Consider the following 18,020-nt stretch of genomic DNA (forward strand, 5'->3'; position numbering starts at 1 on the left):
TCCCTTCCAACCCTGATATTCTATGATTTCTATAGTGTGTGGCTAGAGCAAGAACCTTAAAGTGAAACAAACTAGCATCAAAGCTGTAACTGACACCTCTGTACGCACTGGCTCAGCAGAGACTTGCAGGCAGCTTAAGCTGGAGAAGTCCATGTGATTTGAAAGTGTTTGTGTTTTAATACGCTGAAGTATCAGAGAGGGGGAAGGGGATCTTGGGCAGTTCAAGCCTCATTTTGCATCAAGAGAAACTCCCTCCTCTTCCCGTGCTTAAAATTCACCCAGAGCAGATGCCCAAGGGGGCATGGGCTTCCACATTCTGCAGAGATCCAGTCTCTGCGCTAGGAGAACCAATGTGCCATATTTAAATGACTGAAGCAGCTGGCTCTTTGCCAAAAGCAAGATCATTCAGACTCCATGGCTGGGGAAAGTCTCCTACAAAACTGATCTCGAGGGTGATACCAACCGATGGGCTTTACGGCACAATGCATCTGAAGGGGGTGTGGGTAGATACAAACAGGTATAACAAAGAGAGTAAAGCCCATGATGGAGGGGAGGAAGAGCAGATGGCTCACACCAGAATTTCTCCCCAGAGGCAGGGGGCAGAGATTCTACAAAGCAAATCCTATACAGTGAGGTTCCAGCATCACTCCAGGAGCCCAGCCCAACCCTGACTTTGGCCAACTCCCAGCACAGGGGACACGCCGGCACCATGGGGAAGCCGATGCCAGCCAGCAACTCCAGCCACCATTGTAGTTGATGCAACAGTTGATTTTATATTTAAAAAAAAAAAAAAAAAGCCAGGAACAGCCCAGTCTGTGATGCTCCCTGTCCCGGGTCACTGGCAGCTCGGAGCTACTCTGCCATCCACAGCTTGAAGGTTCTGTCATATGAGCATGTTGCTATTAGCTGCCCATCTGAGGAGATATCCAGTCCCATTACTTTTCCCTCGTGGCCAGCCAGCGTTTTCAGAGGGGACCAGCCTGGGTGAGTCCAGATCTTGGCTGTGTTATCATAAGCGCCGGTGAGCAGGAAGTTACCATGCGTAGCTGCAGTGAAGGAGAGGGGAAGAGGTGAGGTTCGCATGTAGAAACAGCAGCAGAAAACAGATTGCCAACACCAGATTGCAGATTCTGGAGAGCAGTCAGTTGAGTTTTGGGATTTCTGGCTGTTACCAGCACTGATTGTTCTGCAGTTTTGTTGCACATACTGCCATCCCAGCCACATCAGGCCAGGGAATTAGGAGGAAGTGTTGCTAAGCAAACCGAGGTGTGGGAGGGGAGATACTTACGTTCAAACTTCACTCCGGTCACCAGGTTCTGGTGGGCAGGTATGGTGTAGACACACTTCCTCTGGCGGAGGTCCCACACTTTGCACGTGTTGTCTCCACTGCCAGTCGCTATGTGATATCTGCCATGGGGAGAAGGAAGAACACACTGGTCTCAGTTGGAGTTCATGCTCCCAGAGCCCCAGCTGCACCATGCCAGCTCCCTCCTTACCCATTCGGGGAGAAATTAATCCCATAGATTTCCTTCAGGTGGCCCTCCAGGAACATGATACAGCGCCCAGTACGCAGATCCCACACCCGACCAAAGGCATCCATGCCACTGGGGAAAGAAAACTCAGCATTGACACTTCTTAAACACACAAGTGTGGTCACTAGCCCAAACGCTAATCTTCAGCAACACACCCAGCCCAGCAAGAGGGCACCTGATCCTGAGCGACAACCTTGCTAAGGTTCAATGTAAATCTTACCCAGTCCCAGCAAGAGAGCCATCAATGTGGAAGGCGATGTCATAGACCCCCTTGCTGTGCCCCTCCTGATGGAGAATCTCCTCTTGAGCTTGCAGGTCCCAGAGGCGCCAGGAGTGATCATAGCTGGAGAAACAAAGCCATGTGCCCAACTCAGTGTATTTTTCAGAAGTCTAACCTTGGCCCAGACGACAAGGTATGGGGGTGCTCAGACACGGTTAGAAACACACACAGATAATAACTGCTTCATTAGCACATCACTGCTGGTCAACCCAGAACCTCATCTGCCGCACAGCGTGGGATGACTAGGAACGAGCCTCGTCACCCTGATGACACTGAGAAATCCTCAGTGTTCTGCAGTGTCCCTGCAATGTGCTGGGGAAGAGGACGCTTCCCGAGTGCCACATGACAACGGCAGCCAGCTGGCCAGCCACCAAAGAGAGCACAGATCCTGCCAATAAAATGAACGTTTCACTACTGAGTGCCCAGTGTGGTATAAATGCAGTAGCACACGCAGGCCTGCGGTAGTGCCGCTGGGACAAGTCAGCCTTGTGGTCAGATGTTTGGCTGCGTGTGTGTTCTTTCTGTGTGCTGTACTGACTCTGGCCAGAAAGCCCACATAGGAGGCTCCAATCAGACTGCCCAATAAATCCACAGACTAGGTTCATAGCGAAGGCACTTGGTCAGGTTTATTGTCAACGTGGTCCTAATTCCCTGACTCAATTGTTACAGGTACACTAACACATGTATGCCCATTGCAATGGACTAGCTCAGTTAATGGTGGGACTTTCCATTGTCCGCAGGCCAGCCAAAGACACTCACTCTGAGATATCTTTTATACATCAATACAAACAAGTTACTATGTCAGAGGGGCAGTGTGTTAGTTGACACACTCTGACAAAGCCAGTTACCACCCATCACCTTGTACATCTCTATCCATCACACTGTCATCCTGACCTTATCTTTACGATGGGTCAGTGTGTTCCTGTTATCTTTCGGGAATGTGTTGGCATCGAGGTGTTCTGGTACCACCCTTCTGGAATGTGTTTGTGTGAATGCTCTGTGCCTAGCACCTCTTAGGAGTGTGTGTTTTTGCAATATCAGCCCTGTTCTTGACAGATTCTGTGAGCAGGGCCTGTCTCTAGTTCACAGCCCGATTTTGCTTTATATCAGCAAAGTTTTGAACGCTACTTTAGCCCAGGCCTCAGGCCTCATACCAGGCCTCTGACATAAGGGCTTATGTTTCAGGCCCCCTTCCTACTACAAGCCTCAGAGAGCAGAGCAAAGATGTGTATTCACTGCCCACACATGGAGAATTGCATTTGCCCCACACTGTCAGATGCTCTCCTACAGCTCACTGTGCCCAGCTTTCACTCCACAGGCAGGTTTCCTAGCAGGGGGCTGAAAGATGCAAGAGACGGCACCTGAGTAAGAATTTGTTTCTCCAGGTAAGGCAGTTAGTCATACTGACAAGATGCCAGTTTGCATCATTTCGGTTCCAAGGGGAACTGACTGGCAGATTTCCGAAGAGCATGTGAACTTTGGCACCCAGTGCTCTGGGAAGATTGGCAGATATTTACTTACGGGGCTGTTGGGAGAGAGGCATTATTTTTAACATCTATGCATAGTTTGAGGAGAGGGGAAGGTGAGTCCCCATTTAAACAAAGAGTCAGGTGATGGTTTAAAGACCCAGGAAAAGTACGTTATAACCTGCCAGTTACAGATGCAAGACACAAAGCAGGGAACAGAGTTTGGAGAGCCCCTGGAACTGGAATGGAAGGAAGAGAAGCGGAGAGTGGGGTCACTGACTCATGAGGATTATTACTGTTCTCCCTGGGGGTATTTCAAAGAGATTCCACTAAGCAGCAGGGTCTGTGGCTCCTTCTGGAGCCGCATTTCAGATATATTTGAACTATGTGTACGGCTGGGTTTCAGGGTAGACCAGACCCTCTGCCCTCAGGGTATCTGGGTCTTAACAGTGACTCAATAGGATCTGCTCCACCCCCTGCCCAAGCCCATTTGCAGGAGAACCTGTATTCCAACACTTATTTACTCATGCTTTCTACTGACCAAAATCAGTGTTAACCACGAGCAGCTGTGAGCAGTGAGCTGATGGCACGGCTCGACAACAAGGCTTTGACAGTTGGCACATCCCAAAAGGCAGGAAGTGGTTATTCCACAGGGATAAATATTATTCTGACAGCTTGTACTTTATACCCACTTGGAGACCAACAGGGTCTCTCTGGAAGGGAAGAGAATGGAGGTCTGTCCAGGGTCCTGCCCTTTTAAGGCCCCAGCCTGCAGTAACCTGTGGCTTATTGCAAAAAATGGCTGGGTGTGACCTCTGTTGGACAGTTTGAGGTGAGATGTGCCCCCTTACTTTGGCAATCAGTTTGCCAACCCCGCTCTGCAGACATACAGCAGCTCCTATTTGTTCCTATAATTTAAGAGCAAAAGCTTAGCTCCCTGAGTACGGTAAATCAACGCCACATACCACGTGGTGCCCAGGAACCTCCCGGAGGGATGCCACATCACTCGTGCCACTCTCATTGTGTGGCCCTCGATATCTGCCACCGGTTCATCACTGAAAGAAACAAACCAATGGTGTTACGCATTCTCTCCAGGGAGGACAGGCCTCACCTGCACTACTGCAGCCACTAGGGTCACACAGCAACATGACTGACAAAAACCTGTATGCACATGAGTGTGTGTCCAGGGCTAGAAACACCCAAGAGAAGGGTCGCCCCAAGAGAGAATTAATTAGAATGTTAGAAGCGCCTATTGTTTTCAGGTGCTTTGTAATTAAAATAGCAGCAGCAACATAAACAATAACACTGTTAAATGACTGAGCTCCCTGGGGCAGGGACTATCTTGTCTGTGGCTGTACAGCACCTCCTAGATGCTACGGTAATACAGAGAATAATAAACAATGGACACGAAATCTGAACATGGCAGAGAGGAGCAGCAGTTATCACCATCCCAGTTGCCCAGAATCAGTACAGTGATGGGAAGACATGACACCAGCCATGCAGAAGGAGTCACATGGTGGTCATGAATGGGCTGGTAACAGTTCTGCCATAATTACACTCACCAGCCCAGCAGCCACTAAGAGGTTTGAAAGAGTATCAGAAAGAAAAGCATTCATCCAAACAGGCCAATTAAAGAGATAACCATCTCCATGTCCACATGGGACAAATAACTACATCTCCCCGGGTGCAAATTTACTGCTGCCATGCCAGAGGCAATTAAAAATCATCCCTAAGAGCTAATTGGAAGGAGCTGAGGCCCTCAAAGCCCCCTGTGTCTCATGCAGAGACACACTGTAGGGCTTTGCTTTTAAAACAAGCCAGATGTCAATATCCTGCATTCCTCGTAGTTTTATTCTTGCCAGACTGAAGGCTGGACATGGCTTTCGATGACAGCTAACTCCATGCAGTGGTGTTCAGCTCCTGCTTCTGATCCCAACAAATGACTCTTCAGTAGCAAGGTGGTACATTTGGTCCATTCCTCTCCTGATACTGGTTTTAGCTGAGAGCCCAGGCAATGTGAAAAGTTAACTCCTTAGCACCTGCAGCTGGGAATTTTCTCCTGGCAGAAGACTACGGTGAAACACTGAACTGCCAGTGCAGGGTTTTAAGACCTCAGCAGCACTTAGAACAAAGTCCATTACCCAAAACTGGGCTCCACTGTCAAGCAGCAAGTCATCAGGCAGACTTTTCTGATCCTCAGCAGAGGACTCCCCTGCCCCAAATCATGTAAAAGACAAATGGGTGTGGAGAGAGAGCAGAAGAGACTCCCATGGACGCTGCTGAATTCTCATATCCAGCTGTTAGGTACAAGGAAGAACAGGACGTGTTTGCATAAAGGCGCTAAGTGCCCAATAAAACAAAATCAACAATACTGCAACTGTCCAGTATCATTCTGACCTTTCAAGGCTCCAGAGTTTGACAGAGCCATCAGCTGCACAAGAGGCCAGGTTCACGTCCTTCTTGTCCAGGGAGACAGTAGCCTGGGGATGGAACACTATTGCTCCTACGTTGGTGTTGTGCCCTTGGCAGGGGTGGGGATGAGAGAGAGAAAGAGAAAGTCAAAAGACTGCATGCTCTGCTGGATGATCTCTGCTTCCCCCCATCAGCTCTTCTGACAACAGGTTTTATCGGGTCGGAATTGTGCAACCAAGTTCTGGCTTATTGGACATGGAACCCCAGGACTCTTCCTCACTGTGAACTAGCCAGGGACTTGGACATCTGGCTAAGCACAGCAGACTAGGAAAAAAACCCACCAATTTCAATGACCAGCAACAAACAGTGAGCTCATGGCCCCCTCTCATCCCCTCTCCATTACTGGTGAAAGTTGCGGAGAGTCACTCACAAAGAATCCAGTTCCCAAAACATCTTTAGCCAAATAGCAATGGTTTACATTATAAGCGGACTCTGAGGGGAACAAGGTACTTAGCAAAGAGCTTGCTTCAGCAAAAGCACCTCTACCTCGTAAAGTATGAACAAGATTGCAGTCAGGCACAGACCAGAGCTTGCACAGGCCACTCCTGTTGAACACAAAGAAACATGGTCAGAGTCACACTGTCACAGCACAGGAGGGAGTGTGAACTCCAAGAGCACAGTTCAAAAACGAACTAAGAAAACAGAGTGTGGGGCTACTGCAGTGACTAAAATACTGGTGAACACTGACTTAAATCCCACAAGACTGATCCCTGACGGGTTAGAGGGGTCTTTGGCAGGCAGTCCACTGAACAGATGAGAAGTCTCCTCCCTTGAGGAGTGATTGTGGGTTAAGGGCTCAACCAGTAGGAGAGGGGACAGTTCTCACTGCTCTGCAGCGCCTCTTAGCCAATGCAAGAAGAGCCACCTCCAATGTAGAGGTGGAATGTGCCACTCAGTGTTTTGTGTGTGTGTGTAAACTGCAGGCTCAGATCCTCTTTGTGGTGCAGCCACTAGAGCATGACATGATCCCACAAACCACACACTGAAGGGCTGGGCAGAGGGGTGAGGGCCTGAGGCACAGAAGGGAAAAGCGAGGGCATGAAATGAAGCTGCCGGGAATGCTTTGTGACCTTGCTATAAGAGGAACAGATGCTCCAAACCCTTGCTAGGAACTAGAATGGGGTGAAGGCAGGGTTTAGAAAAGCAGGTATAAGCCTTACTGAGATCTCAAATCCCTACTCCTGGGGGAATTTGGCACCACTGTGCAAGCGCAGAATTAATGTCCACCGCAGTCTTTCCCCGCCCTGCAGAATAATGGATTCTGACGAGGTGTCAAAGGGAAGCTGTGAGAGAGGTCACACTGAAATTACAGGGGCTGATGTGGTGCCAGAAAAGAGGGCACCTGACTCCGTGGCTGGAGCAGCCAGCCATGGAGAGGGAGGGGCCAGAGGCTGCCTTCCTCACAGCGCCCTGCCCCGCAGGTCCAGGTGAGAAGGCACGGGATATGATGGGGGATGGACAGAGCAGGGCACATGGGGATGCTGGGGGTGGTACCACACAATGGGGTTCAGAAGAGTTAGTGCGGGAGGCAGACTGGGGCAGGGGCACAGGAGCTAGTGGGGTGACATTGAGCCAGGGGCTGAATGGGATTGAGGGTCTAGGGATACATAGAGACAGGGGCAGCTATGGCTGGCTGAATGAAGGTGCAGGGCCACATAGGGACAAGGAGGTACAGGACCACATTGGGACATGTGCAGATATGCCTGGCTAAATGGGAAGTTGGGGTGCAGGGACACACGGGGATAGGGCAGATGTACTTGACTCAATGGGAGAGGCTAGGGGTCAGTCAGGGTCTACATGGGGATGCTCCCTAACAATCCCTGCCCCCCCAAAAAATCCTATTCCATAGTTCTCCCACCAACACCCAACAACCCTCTGGGTTCGCTCCCAGGCTGCTTCCCAGCAATTATTTCCCTCTCCCTCAGCTCCTCCATTACCCCTGTCTCCCCAAAGCCTTCTCACTGCTTCTGTGGGGTACGGAAAATACATTTCTGTATTATAGTTTAAAGGAATCATTACTCAGAGTTCTGTATTAATATGCCTAGTAAGGGATCTATTTGTCAAAAAAACATTTCCTGAATCTTTTTTGTTGTCTATATTGTTACAGACACTTGCTGAAAGGTATTTTGAAATAAATTACCAAAATAATTGAAAGTTCGCATGATTATATTGTGTTAATTTGACAAAAAATATGCAGAATATTAAAATATTGTTCGCAATTTTAAAAAAATTTGGCACAGAATTCCCCCAAGAATAAATCCCCCAGGACTCTGCCACATCCTTCTCACCCCTCCCCTCCCAAAAAGTATTGTAAAAGGAAACTGACCAACAGGCTGTAGCCAGGAGTTTGGAATTGGGACTGAAATGGCAGTAAGATATCGGGCGGTCATCCCCAATCTGACTGCAGAAATTATTCAAGGACTGCAAAGACACAAAGACAACTCTGACTTAAAACAGCAGAAACCAGAAAGAGCCTCCCCTTTTAAGGAGGCCATTCAAGCAACACACCCAAGCAAAGAGAACAGAGGCCTTCACCAAGTCCCTCTGCAAAGAGGTGAACTGCCCCAGCCCCATGCTACCTCCATGCAGCAGACCCATTCTACTGTAGGGCAGGTCTATACTACAAAATTAAGTTGACTTAAGTCGATGTACAGCCACTGCAGTAATTAAAGTGGTGGTTCACGTCCACACTATGTTCCTTCTGTCTGTGCTGTGCGTCCTCACCAGGAGCACTTCCACCAAGACATTGTGGGGCACTGACAGCTGTGAGCCCTGCACAGGGTGGGGCTGACAGCCAAAAGGTGATGTAAGTAATGCAGTGTCTATGTGGACACAGTGTCACCCTAACTACATTGACCTAAGTGCTACGCCTCTCACGGAGGTGGTGTTATTAAATCAATGTAGTAGGCGACTTACATCAGTGGGAGCTACATTTTAGTGTAGACACTTAAAGTTAGATCAGCATAAGCTGCCTTACATCGACCTAATTTGTAATGTAGATCAGGCCTAAGTGCTGAGAGCTAGTTCTGTCTAATGGCACTACTTGGCTCTCAGCTTACTGGGCCCTGCACTGCTGGATATGTTTGAAGGTGCACTTCAAAGTGTTAGTTCTGATCCAGAGAGCCCTATGTGGTCTGGGCCCCTCTTCTCCTCCATACCAGGTGTAATCACCATTGATTTCACCAGAGCTGGTGCCAGGGTGCTCTCAGGAAAGAGTCCACCCATCTAAAGCTGCCCCCCTCTGGAGGTATTAGGTAGAATATTACTGGCTTTAGAGCACAGTGTGAGAATGCTCTTTTAAGCTCTGAATTGGCTTCCAGCTCCATTTTAACAGCAGGGGAGAGGGGGGTTCATTGACTCATTCTGAAACAATTGTTACCGTGTTGGTTTTTTCAATTGGTTTAAGACTCCCAGGTGCCAAGGAAGCAGATGAGAGAATAATCTTTAAAAAAACCATGATCCCTCTTCCCTGCTGAGCAAGCCAGTGACAAGCCCAGGCAGTTTCTTTATCGTCACAGGCTACTCATGCAGAAGCGTCTCCATCCCTTTGCCCTGCAGGCAGAGGATTAACAGAGCTGCGCGGATACAAATTTATATCCATGGATGCGGATATCCGCAGCTATAAATCGGTATCGGTGGAACTGCAGGGCTCTCCCAGGAACTGCAGTGGGGAAAGGAGCAGAATGTAGGGCCCCTGCTCCCAGGAGCCAGTGCCCCATGCTGGCAGGTCCTCTGGCAGGGCTATATCACCCCCGCCCTGCCCCCATCCCTTCCATGCAGTTGTCTGCGTCTCCTGTTTGAGATATAAATTTGTATCCGTGCAGGGCTCTAAGAATTAAACCCAAGCCCTGACCTCTGAATCACTGACGGGACAGGGCCATTTTAGGTTCAAGGCCCAGCCTGGTCACACAATCAGAGAAGGGGCAGAGCATGCTAGACAGGGCTTGGAGCGTAACACGCAGCTGGGAAGTCACTCTAGGTCTGGAAGCTTTGCTCTGGTAGAGCCACCTCTTGCTGATCACTTACGATCAGAGATGAAACCACTCCTTACCCTCAGGGATTTGTGCAGTTCTTGCTTCTGGGATGTCCTGGTCGCCTCTGGAATCTCTTTGTACAGACGGGCTTCTTCCAGCCGCTTCGTTGCCCTGTGGAATGAGCAAAATTAGAGTGATTAGACCTCACATCCCCCTGCTCTAGGGTTGACACAGGTCCTGTCCTCCCCTTCCTGGTCTCAAAGCTAGGCTATTGCCAGCGCTACTCATTATGTATACAACCCCATAGTCCCTTATGCCTGGCTCCAACCACAGCTATGAGTCCCCTGTTCTCAAGCTCCCAGCTTTGCCCACCACAGGGCAATCATTAGCTTGGTTTAACAAGTCTGCTGCTCCTTATAACAGCTTATGTCTTCTCCCACTGTTTTCAATTTGTAACCTGGTTCCTTACCTGGGGAGTGAGTAGTTGGCGATCCACAACCTAGCTGTTTTCAGGCTGTTAGGCCCTTCATGGTACCAAGTTTGCTGATACTAAAAAACAAACCAACCCAGAAACAGTTTGAGTGATGTCACTATTCTATTTGGTGCCCTACATTACATCCATCACCATGGTACCAGAATGCCACTGCAGCATCTGCTGGTAAATCTGTGCTGAGAGTGGGAAGCAGCTATTTTCGGGGGTTTATAAAGTGTGGATTAGTGTGATTCTACTATCCCTAGAGAAGGGTTTAAGGCAGATATGTCACACATACTGTCTCATGGACCAGATTTGGCTTGTCTGAGATGTTTACACAACCCACGTGCCATGTTCAGATTGCACAGTCTCAGCTTTTCATTTAACCACTGCATAACTAATTATTTTAGCAGACGGAAAGGGGAAGGAAGTCCAGGGGGTGGGAAGTGAGAGTTGCTGCAAGGAAGAAAATGCAGAGAGAAGAACAAAGGAAAAACAAAATTAAGAGGGAGAGAAAGGAGGGTGGAGAAAGGCAGAAATAGTGGTGTGATGGCTCAAAGTGGGTGGGGCAAGGGGATATTTGCCCACTAAAAGACACTGAATGTGGCAATAAAGTACTTAATAATAATAGTAACTAAAAGGTTAATTACTCTAAAAAGACATATTCTGGCCTTGCTCTTCATGCAGTCCTCTCATTGCCAGCAGCAAGTGTTCAGCTGTGGAAGGAGACGGGCATGGAGCCCTACATCTACACTTCTGGCTCCTGGACAATAACTAAAAGTGGAATGCAGCCCTCTCTACACAACAAATTTGACACCCCTGATTCAATAGGTTATAAAAGTGGAAGCAACAGGCTTTTTCAAATGGGCAGCAGTGGCAGGAAGGGATGATGCGTGGAGTGAATTCATATTATCAGACCCTCTATTGAAACAAGAATCCACCAGGACAGAGGCCTGGAAATAATACAGGCTGCCAAATAGGCTGTCAAGAAGTCTCCTCCTCTCTGCATTAACAGCCAGCAAACACCAAGAATGGGAGATTTTACCTCTTCTTTGGATTTCTTAGATTTTTCATCATCTTTCTTGGTCTTTTTTAAGGCGTCTGTGCCAACCACCGAGAGGATATTTCTCAGTCTGTAATGAGATGCATCAAAAGTTAATCCTATTCACTCAGTGAGTTCTAGATAATCTTGGCCAGGAGAAATGGTCAGTTTCTTTCACTGTCTCCTCCCCTCAACTCCTACATCACCATGAAGACTCACAGGACAACAATACTCGCTGCACTCAACACCTCAAGGAATTTGACAGGGGATTTGAGTGGGGTGGGGGTGATTACCACTATCAGCCACACAAAGGGCTCGGCACAGCACCTTTCTCTCCGTTCTGCAGGCCCCTCTCCGAAGAGCGTGATGGGCTCCCCAAGTGCTCGTAGGCACGCCTTGACTTCAGAGTCATCCGTGGAAACGTTGATCTGCCTGGCACGCTTCCTGCGCTCAAACTCAGCCAACACTTCTGCCTGACGCTCACTTATGTGGTCTTCAAGATCAAAGACCTCACCTACGCCAGAAACAGAGCCATCAGATTAAAACAACAACAAATGAAATTAAAGCAGCAAAGGTTTGGACAATTCTAACAACTAAAAGCTATACATAATTTAAAAATGATTCTCACAGCCATTTAAAGCAGGGATATTTGGTACCAGCAATGGCCACGTTCCTCCAGACACTCTGCTCAAATCAAGATGAAGCATTGGATACTAGAACTTCTAGTCTCAGCAGGCCCAACCTCTGTATTAAAGAGCAGCAGCTGATTAAGTGCAACCCTCAGGCTTCTGGCAAGCTGCCAGCATGCCTAGGGTCCTATGAAATCCATTTTATTTTTGTGGATTTTTGGATTTATTTTTAAAAAATTAATTCACTCTTCTCCAGCCCTGGGGCCACAGCCGGGAGCGAGAGAGGGAATTCCATGTTATTGTTTTGATTCCGTCTGTGTTCTTGTTAATGTGGATTTCATAGGCCCTCCATGCCTTTCAGCTGGGCAAAGTTTGAGCATCTACAACTTTGGCCAATATTCAAACCTAAACAAAGACTCATTATCCTTATAAACGTCTCAAAGTCAGCTAAAAATCTTTATGCGGGGTTTTTAAATCAAGATTGTTTGATACACTGACAATAATTAAGTAGCCTTACTATGAATGCATAAAAATGTTCAGAATTGGATTGCAATGGGAAAAGCGGTGTTAGGATATAGATATTCAGGCCTGTCTGTAAAGGCCTGTACTTTAAGAATTTAGGGGTATTCTTATCACTTGGCTAGTTCTAGAGGTATAAAAGAAAGAATCAAAATCACTGTCTGCTGGTGTAAGGGCCTTCTCTTACTGTGACAGTTTGAGGCCCTGTTCTTAGGCTAAGGCCTTTGGCTAAGCAGCAGAGGCAGCCATAAGCCAGGAAGCGAACAGTCACATCCTCACATTCCAAACTAGTCACATTGAAAGAAGGTGCTATTGGGCTGTTAGGACTACAATCCTGTCCTGAATACAATCCTGTCCTGATAATTCCTATCACCTCCAGAGAAAGGGAAGTGCCTAGAAAATGTAAAAGGAAACTTAGTTTGATAGCATCCTGTCTGGCAAGAACTCACTTATCAATAGCTGGGATGTGAAATCCTCACTTCTGTATTGTTTTGTCATTAGAGTTCCCACTTTGCTATTGTTTGTCTGTATAATCTCTGTCTGGTTCTGTGATTGTTTCTGTCTGCTGTATAATTAATTTTGCTGGGTGTAATCTAATTAAGGTGGTGGGATATAATTGGTTAGCTAATCATGTTACAATATGTTAGGATTGGTTAGTTAAATTTCAGTAGAATGACTGGTTAAGGTATAGCTAAGAATATTACTATATAAATTAGGGGCAAACAGGAAGTAAGTTGGGATTCGAAAATAAGGAAAAGGAACTTGTATTTAAGCTTGCTGGAAGTTCACCCCAATAAACATCGAATTGTTTGCACCTTCGGACTTCGGGTATTGTTGCTCTCTGTTCATGCGAGAAGGACCAGGGAAGTGGGAGAGTGAAGGAATAAGCTCTCTAACAAGCGGATTTAAAAAAAAAAATTCCTACAATTTAAACAAAACATCCTGCAAAAATACAGTATGTGGTAAAAGTGACACATTTTAAATCACCTTTTAAAGTAGCACTCAGTAATATGACCAATCTGACATTGCTGAACAGTAACACAAGAAGTCCACAGAAGTGCGTGTGTGTTAGGGGAGTGAGACAGCGTGTGTATTAGGGGAGTATGTCTGCACGCTGTCTCTTTAAGCAGTGCACTCACCAGACTGAACATTTGTTCAGACAGCAGCCAGGCTGAGCCAGAGGCTGGTGCAGACAGGTGCCCCTTTGTCCCCCCACCCCAGCTGAGACTGGGTATACCAGCAGGGGGAGGGGGACAACCTGACATCTGTGTGCCTGCCTTCCCTCCCCTCCCCCCCCCCCCCCCCCCCCCCCCCCCGGCACACACCATAGCAGATCAGGGGGCTCCCAATCGGGAGCACCTTGACTCTCCTAAGTGCGGCTGTACCTAGCTCAGCCATGCAGCCCTCCCTGACGGCGTCCTGCAGCTGCCTTAGTACCAGGGAGAGCAGGATTCCACGTTAATGTTTTCATTCTGTCTGTGTTCTTGTTAATGCAGATTTCACAGGGCCCAAACAAGAAGAGGGTGTTACGCAGAGTGCACTCTTACCGCTGGTTATGTTAATATTGCCTGCCTCAATCGCAGCTTTCACTCTATCTCTTCCCAGCAGCCCTGATTCTCCTTTGGCAAGACGTTCCCTTTCCTTCTCCTCCAAACTGCCGTAGAAGATATGGGATCTCTTGGGTGGGGGAGCATCACTGTCCTCTGAGAGCTTGTTTTTTGTTGCCTGGAGAATAAAGGCAGGATTTCAAAAGACTCATTTTATATTTATCTGGCTACAAAGCAGCAATTCAGCAATCTCTTCAGCTACGTGAGACAGCATCCCCCAGTGAGAAAGAGTTAATGACGTCATCCAGGTGAGAAGCCCCGAAATTATATATAAAAGGTTCACTTGAACATTGAGACTATTCCCCAGCAAAACTGTGTTAAAGAAGAGTTAGCTGCAAAGGAGTTTTTAAAAAACTGGACTTGTGATCTTTTCTGCTTCTTTATGATGTTAACAAAAATCCTTTCAGGCTTTCTTTAACCATTTTTTTTCCTGCTAGTTTCTTCCTTTGGGGCTACACTTGAAAGTTAATTTTGATTAAGGTAGGTGCAAATTTAAACAGCATCAACTATTTCCAATTAACTCCCTGCGTGGATGCTCTTATTCTGAAATAAGAGTGCCACCTTGCTCCTCTCGATTCAGCTAAACCAGAACAACACACTCATGCTCCAGAATATGAGGATACACACAGAGATATTGCTGAATAACTCCATGTAGAGACAAGCCCTTAAAATGTAGAGTCTGCTCTTCTCTAGCTTTGCTTGAGGACCTCTGGGTGATATAAGGCATGTTTGGTGCAAGCTCTTAATACTCTAACTGAAAGGAGGAAGGATCTGAATCTTTCACAGGGAATTTCACTATTCAAAACATTACTTAGCCTTAGAAGCTAAATAAGTTTTACTAAAAGTAAACAGAAGAAAAATTTTAAACAGTAATCCCTTCTCCACTTTACAGCTGAACCTTCTCTGATCTTCTGATGTCATCATGATGACATTACAATTGCCATCATTTCACAAGTTCTCCATCAGAGAATCTTTTAGTATAGACAGGTCCTTAATTTCTCCTGTAGAAAACAAGCAGGAAAAACAAACTTAAAAACCCTTTCTTCCCTTCTTTATCCATTAGATAGAAGCAAAAAGGGTACAAGACTATTTGCTGGTCACCTTTAAGACTGACAACGTTTTTCAATGGAGTCCAGCTAATATGCACAACAAAATTACACTCCCTACAAATAATTAAGACCTCCAAAAGCAAAAAGACCCCAGACTGTTGGAAAACGTAGCTGTGAAGCTGAGGGATTCAGTAAGTTCCTTCCCCTTTATAACACATTCCACTGACACCCTACCCCACCATACTCCCCAGTTTTTCCAAAATATACACAAAGGTCAAACCAACCAGTTACTAGATTATAACATTCTATTCCCTATGTAAAGGATCCATTTCCAATGATCTCATAACATCTTTGGCATAACTCCATGTTTAGATGCTACTATTCTGGAATAAGAGTGCCCTAAATGGTCCCAGTTACTTGACATTTTTCCCAGTTAGTGTATGGCTCTTATTAAGCCTTTGGTGGACCAAAGTGAAAATGGTATTTGAAAAAGAGTTAGGCCTACAGATGGGCATGAGACTAGCACACACTGGATTACGCTGTGCATGTGCCCAAGAGGTTTGCTAAACAGACAGTAAGCACAGGACCTGAGTGGGTCAAAAGGAAACGTTACAACCATGTACTTGAGCAACCCCCATGCACTGGAAATTCAAACCCAGCCATTGGTAGAAAGCTGAAAATGAAACGTAAGAATGTGGCTACAATCTGCCTCTGTCAAGGGGTGTTTTGTTTTTTTCATTTTGGGGAAATGTAATCTGAGCACAGCAGAAAATTCAGAAGGTGCTCACACTATTTTTGAAAATAACATAAATTACACAGGCAAATGCCTCCTGGGATGCGGGGAATTAAAGGGTGGAGAAGCAGTGTGGGAGAGGGCTTTGGGGCAGGAGCAAAAAGAGAGGGGATTAAGGACAGGGGAACAAATGGGTATGGGTGATAAGGGATGGATGATACGGAAATATGGGGAAGAGATTGGGGCAGGGGACACCTCCCATTTTCTCTCCTTCCATGTGTACAGGGATCTGGGGGTATCTGAGCCCCAGACTCCACTCTCTGCTCCCCCATGTGAGCTGGCATCCAGGGAAGCCTTGCCCCTCTAGGTGGGGAGCTGAGAACAGGCATGCTAGGAACATGCCCCAAGAACACACTGCTGAGAGATGGGGTGAGGAGCTGAGAACAGATGCTTGACATGTGTCACAGGCCCTCAAGACTGGCGAAAAGGGATGAGAACACTGACTCAGGGCACGTCAACACAACCTGCTGCAGCAGCACAGCTGCAGCCGTAGTGCTTCAGTGAAGACGTGCCCTTCTCTGATGGAACGGGTTCTCCCACCGGCACAAGTAATCCACTGCCCTGAGAGGTGGTAGCTAAACCCAGAGGAGAACTCTCCTGTTGACCTAGCACAGTCTACATCAGGAGTTAGGTCCATTTAACTATGTTGCTCAGGGGTGTGGATTTTTCTCACCCCTGAGCAACATAGTTATGCTGACTTAATTCCCTAGTGTAGACCAGACTTCAGATGAACAGATACACATCTCAGAGCTATTGTTTCAGGCTCCATGGGGCATTCCTCTTCACATGAGTACATCACAGTGAGCTCAATGGGCCTCTCCACACACCTCTCTGAGCCTCCTATGCTGGAGATGGAGATGTAGAACCCCTTCCAAGGACTTGTCTACACCACGCAGCTTTTAGTGACAAGGCTGTGTGGACACAGCCTTGTCGCTAAAAGTCAGCATGTGGTAAACATTCTTTTTCGGTACTTTCTTGACACTTTTGCCGACAAAATACTTCCAGCCCCATAAGCGGCGTTAGCTTTTTCGACAAATCCATGCTCACACTGCCACTTGCATCGGCAAAACTTTTGTCTTTCACGGCGGGGGGCTTTTTTAAGTACCCGTGTAAGACAAAAGTTTTGTCGACAACGTCACAGCGTAGACAAGCCCCAAGTCACTACACCTCTTTATGCCTCTGTTTCCCCATCTGTACAATGAGGATAAAGTGCTTTGAGATCTAGGTATTCTCACTGTTACCTAGCCACAGTAGTGTCTCAGCTGCCAACCTAAATAACTACAACTTCCCAAATGATCCCTAAGGCTGCGTACACTGCCATTTTCAGCGCTAAAACTTGTCGTCCAGGGGTGTGAAAAAACACCACCTTGAACGACAAAAGTTTTAGTGCTGAAAAGCGCCAGTACAGACAACTCTTGATCGCCAGGAGCCACGCTCCCAGCAACAAAACTACCACCACTCGTTCGGGGTGTTCTTTTTAATCACTGGAAGAGCTCCCCCCGGCGATAACGCGTGATTACACTGCCCATGTCACAGCTCGGCCGCGCTGTACTGTGGGCAGTACAGACGTGCCCTTACTCCGAACACCAACATTTCCCTTTATGTTTAAAAAAGTAACATTCGCTGCCAAAGAGCTTCGTTCACACAGAGCTACGGCTGCCCATTTCAATCCGGTTTCCTCCAAAACATCAGGCTCAGCAAAACTCCGACTTCTGACAACCAGGAAACGCAGAGTTAATTACCTTGCCTCTGCCCTCCGTGAGGGATGCCCCAAGGGGCCCACCACACACCCTTGCTCTCTGCCCTGGCCTGCCCCGGAGCTCGCTCGCCTGCCCGCCGGAGGCTACGGCACAGCCCCTTCCCCTACACCGGGCGCGCCCCCCCCCCCACGGCTCTCCCCGGGCCTGGCCGGCGGCCCGCGCGAGGCCCGGGGCGGGGCTGTCCCCAGGCACGGCCCGCCCGCCGCCGCCTGCTCGGCCTGTCGGAGCGACACCGGGGGGTGCGCAGCGGCCCCCCAACGCCCTCGGAGCGCCCGGGCGAGACCCTACCCGCGGGGATGGAGCCGGGCCTGGCTGGGGAAGCGGGGCCCGCCCCGGGACGAGACGCATGGCGGGGGCCCGCGAGGAGGCCATGCTGCTCGGGACGGGAGGGAAACCTGGGCAGCGGGCCGGCCCGGGCCTCACAG

General features: G+C 48.0%; 1 protein-coding gene across 2 annotated transcripts; it reads right to left on the reverse strand.

Moving 5' to 3' along the window:
* Nucleotides 1-753: 753 nt before the first annotated feature.
* PRPF4 (pre-mRNA processing factor 4) lies at nucleotides 754-18,016 on the reverse strand. Of its 2 annotated transcripts, XM_037879439.2 has the most exons (14): nucleotides 17,884-18,016; nucleotides 13,934-14,111; nucleotides 11,566-11,752; nucleotides 11,242-11,329; nucleotides 10,194-10,273; nucleotides 9,802-9,895; nucleotides 8,077-8,171; nucleotides 6,237-6,295; nucleotides 5,676-5,799; nucleotides 4,244-4,333; nucleotides 1,753-1,875; nucleotides 1,497-1,604; nucleotides 1,289-1,407; nucleotides 754-1,046 (listed from the first exon to the last, which is right to left on the reverse strand). In XM_037879439.2, the coding sequence occupies exons 1-14, from the start codon at nucleotides 17,965-17,967 to the stop codon at nucleotides 853-855; spliced, it is 1,623 nt and encodes a 540-aa protein (XP_037735367.1). In that variant the 5' UTR covers nucleotides 17,968-18,016; the 3' UTR covers nucleotides 754-852. The 2 variants fall into 2 exon arrangements, with proteins under 2 accessions (XP_037735367.1, XP_037735368.1); XM_037879440.2 differs by lacking the exons at nucleotides 10,194-10,273; nucleotides 13,934-14,111; nucleotides 17,884-18,016 and having other exon boundaries at nucleotides 11,566-11,708.
* Between the last annotated feature and the right edge of the window lie 4 nt (nucleotides 18,017-18,020).

The sequence above is a fragment of the Chelonia mydas genome, chromosome 16 (genome assembly GCF_015237465.2).
Source record: "Chelonia mydas isolate rCheMyd1 chromosome 16, rCheMyd1.pri.v2, whole genome shotgun sequence".
In the NCBI taxonomy this organism is placed as follows: domain Eukaryota; kingdom Metazoa; phylum Chordata; order Testudines; family Cheloniidae; genus Chelonia; species Chelonia mydas.

Bases quoted from the DNA above. Each gene is read 5' to 3' on its own strand.
- PRPF4 (XM_037879439.2), bottom strand. From the start codon at position 17,967: ATGGCCTCCTCGCGGGCCCCCGCCATGCGTCTCGTCCCGGGGCGGGCC. The intron at 11,330-11,565 runs GTGCTGTGCCGA...ATCTCATTACAG, and splicing joins CCTGCAGAACGGAGAGAAAG to ACTGAGAAATATCCTCTCGG. The intron at 1,876-4,243 runs GTATGTGGCGTT...TTGTTTCTCCAG, and splicing joins AGGTTCCTGGGCACCACGTG to CTATGATCACTCCTGGCGCC.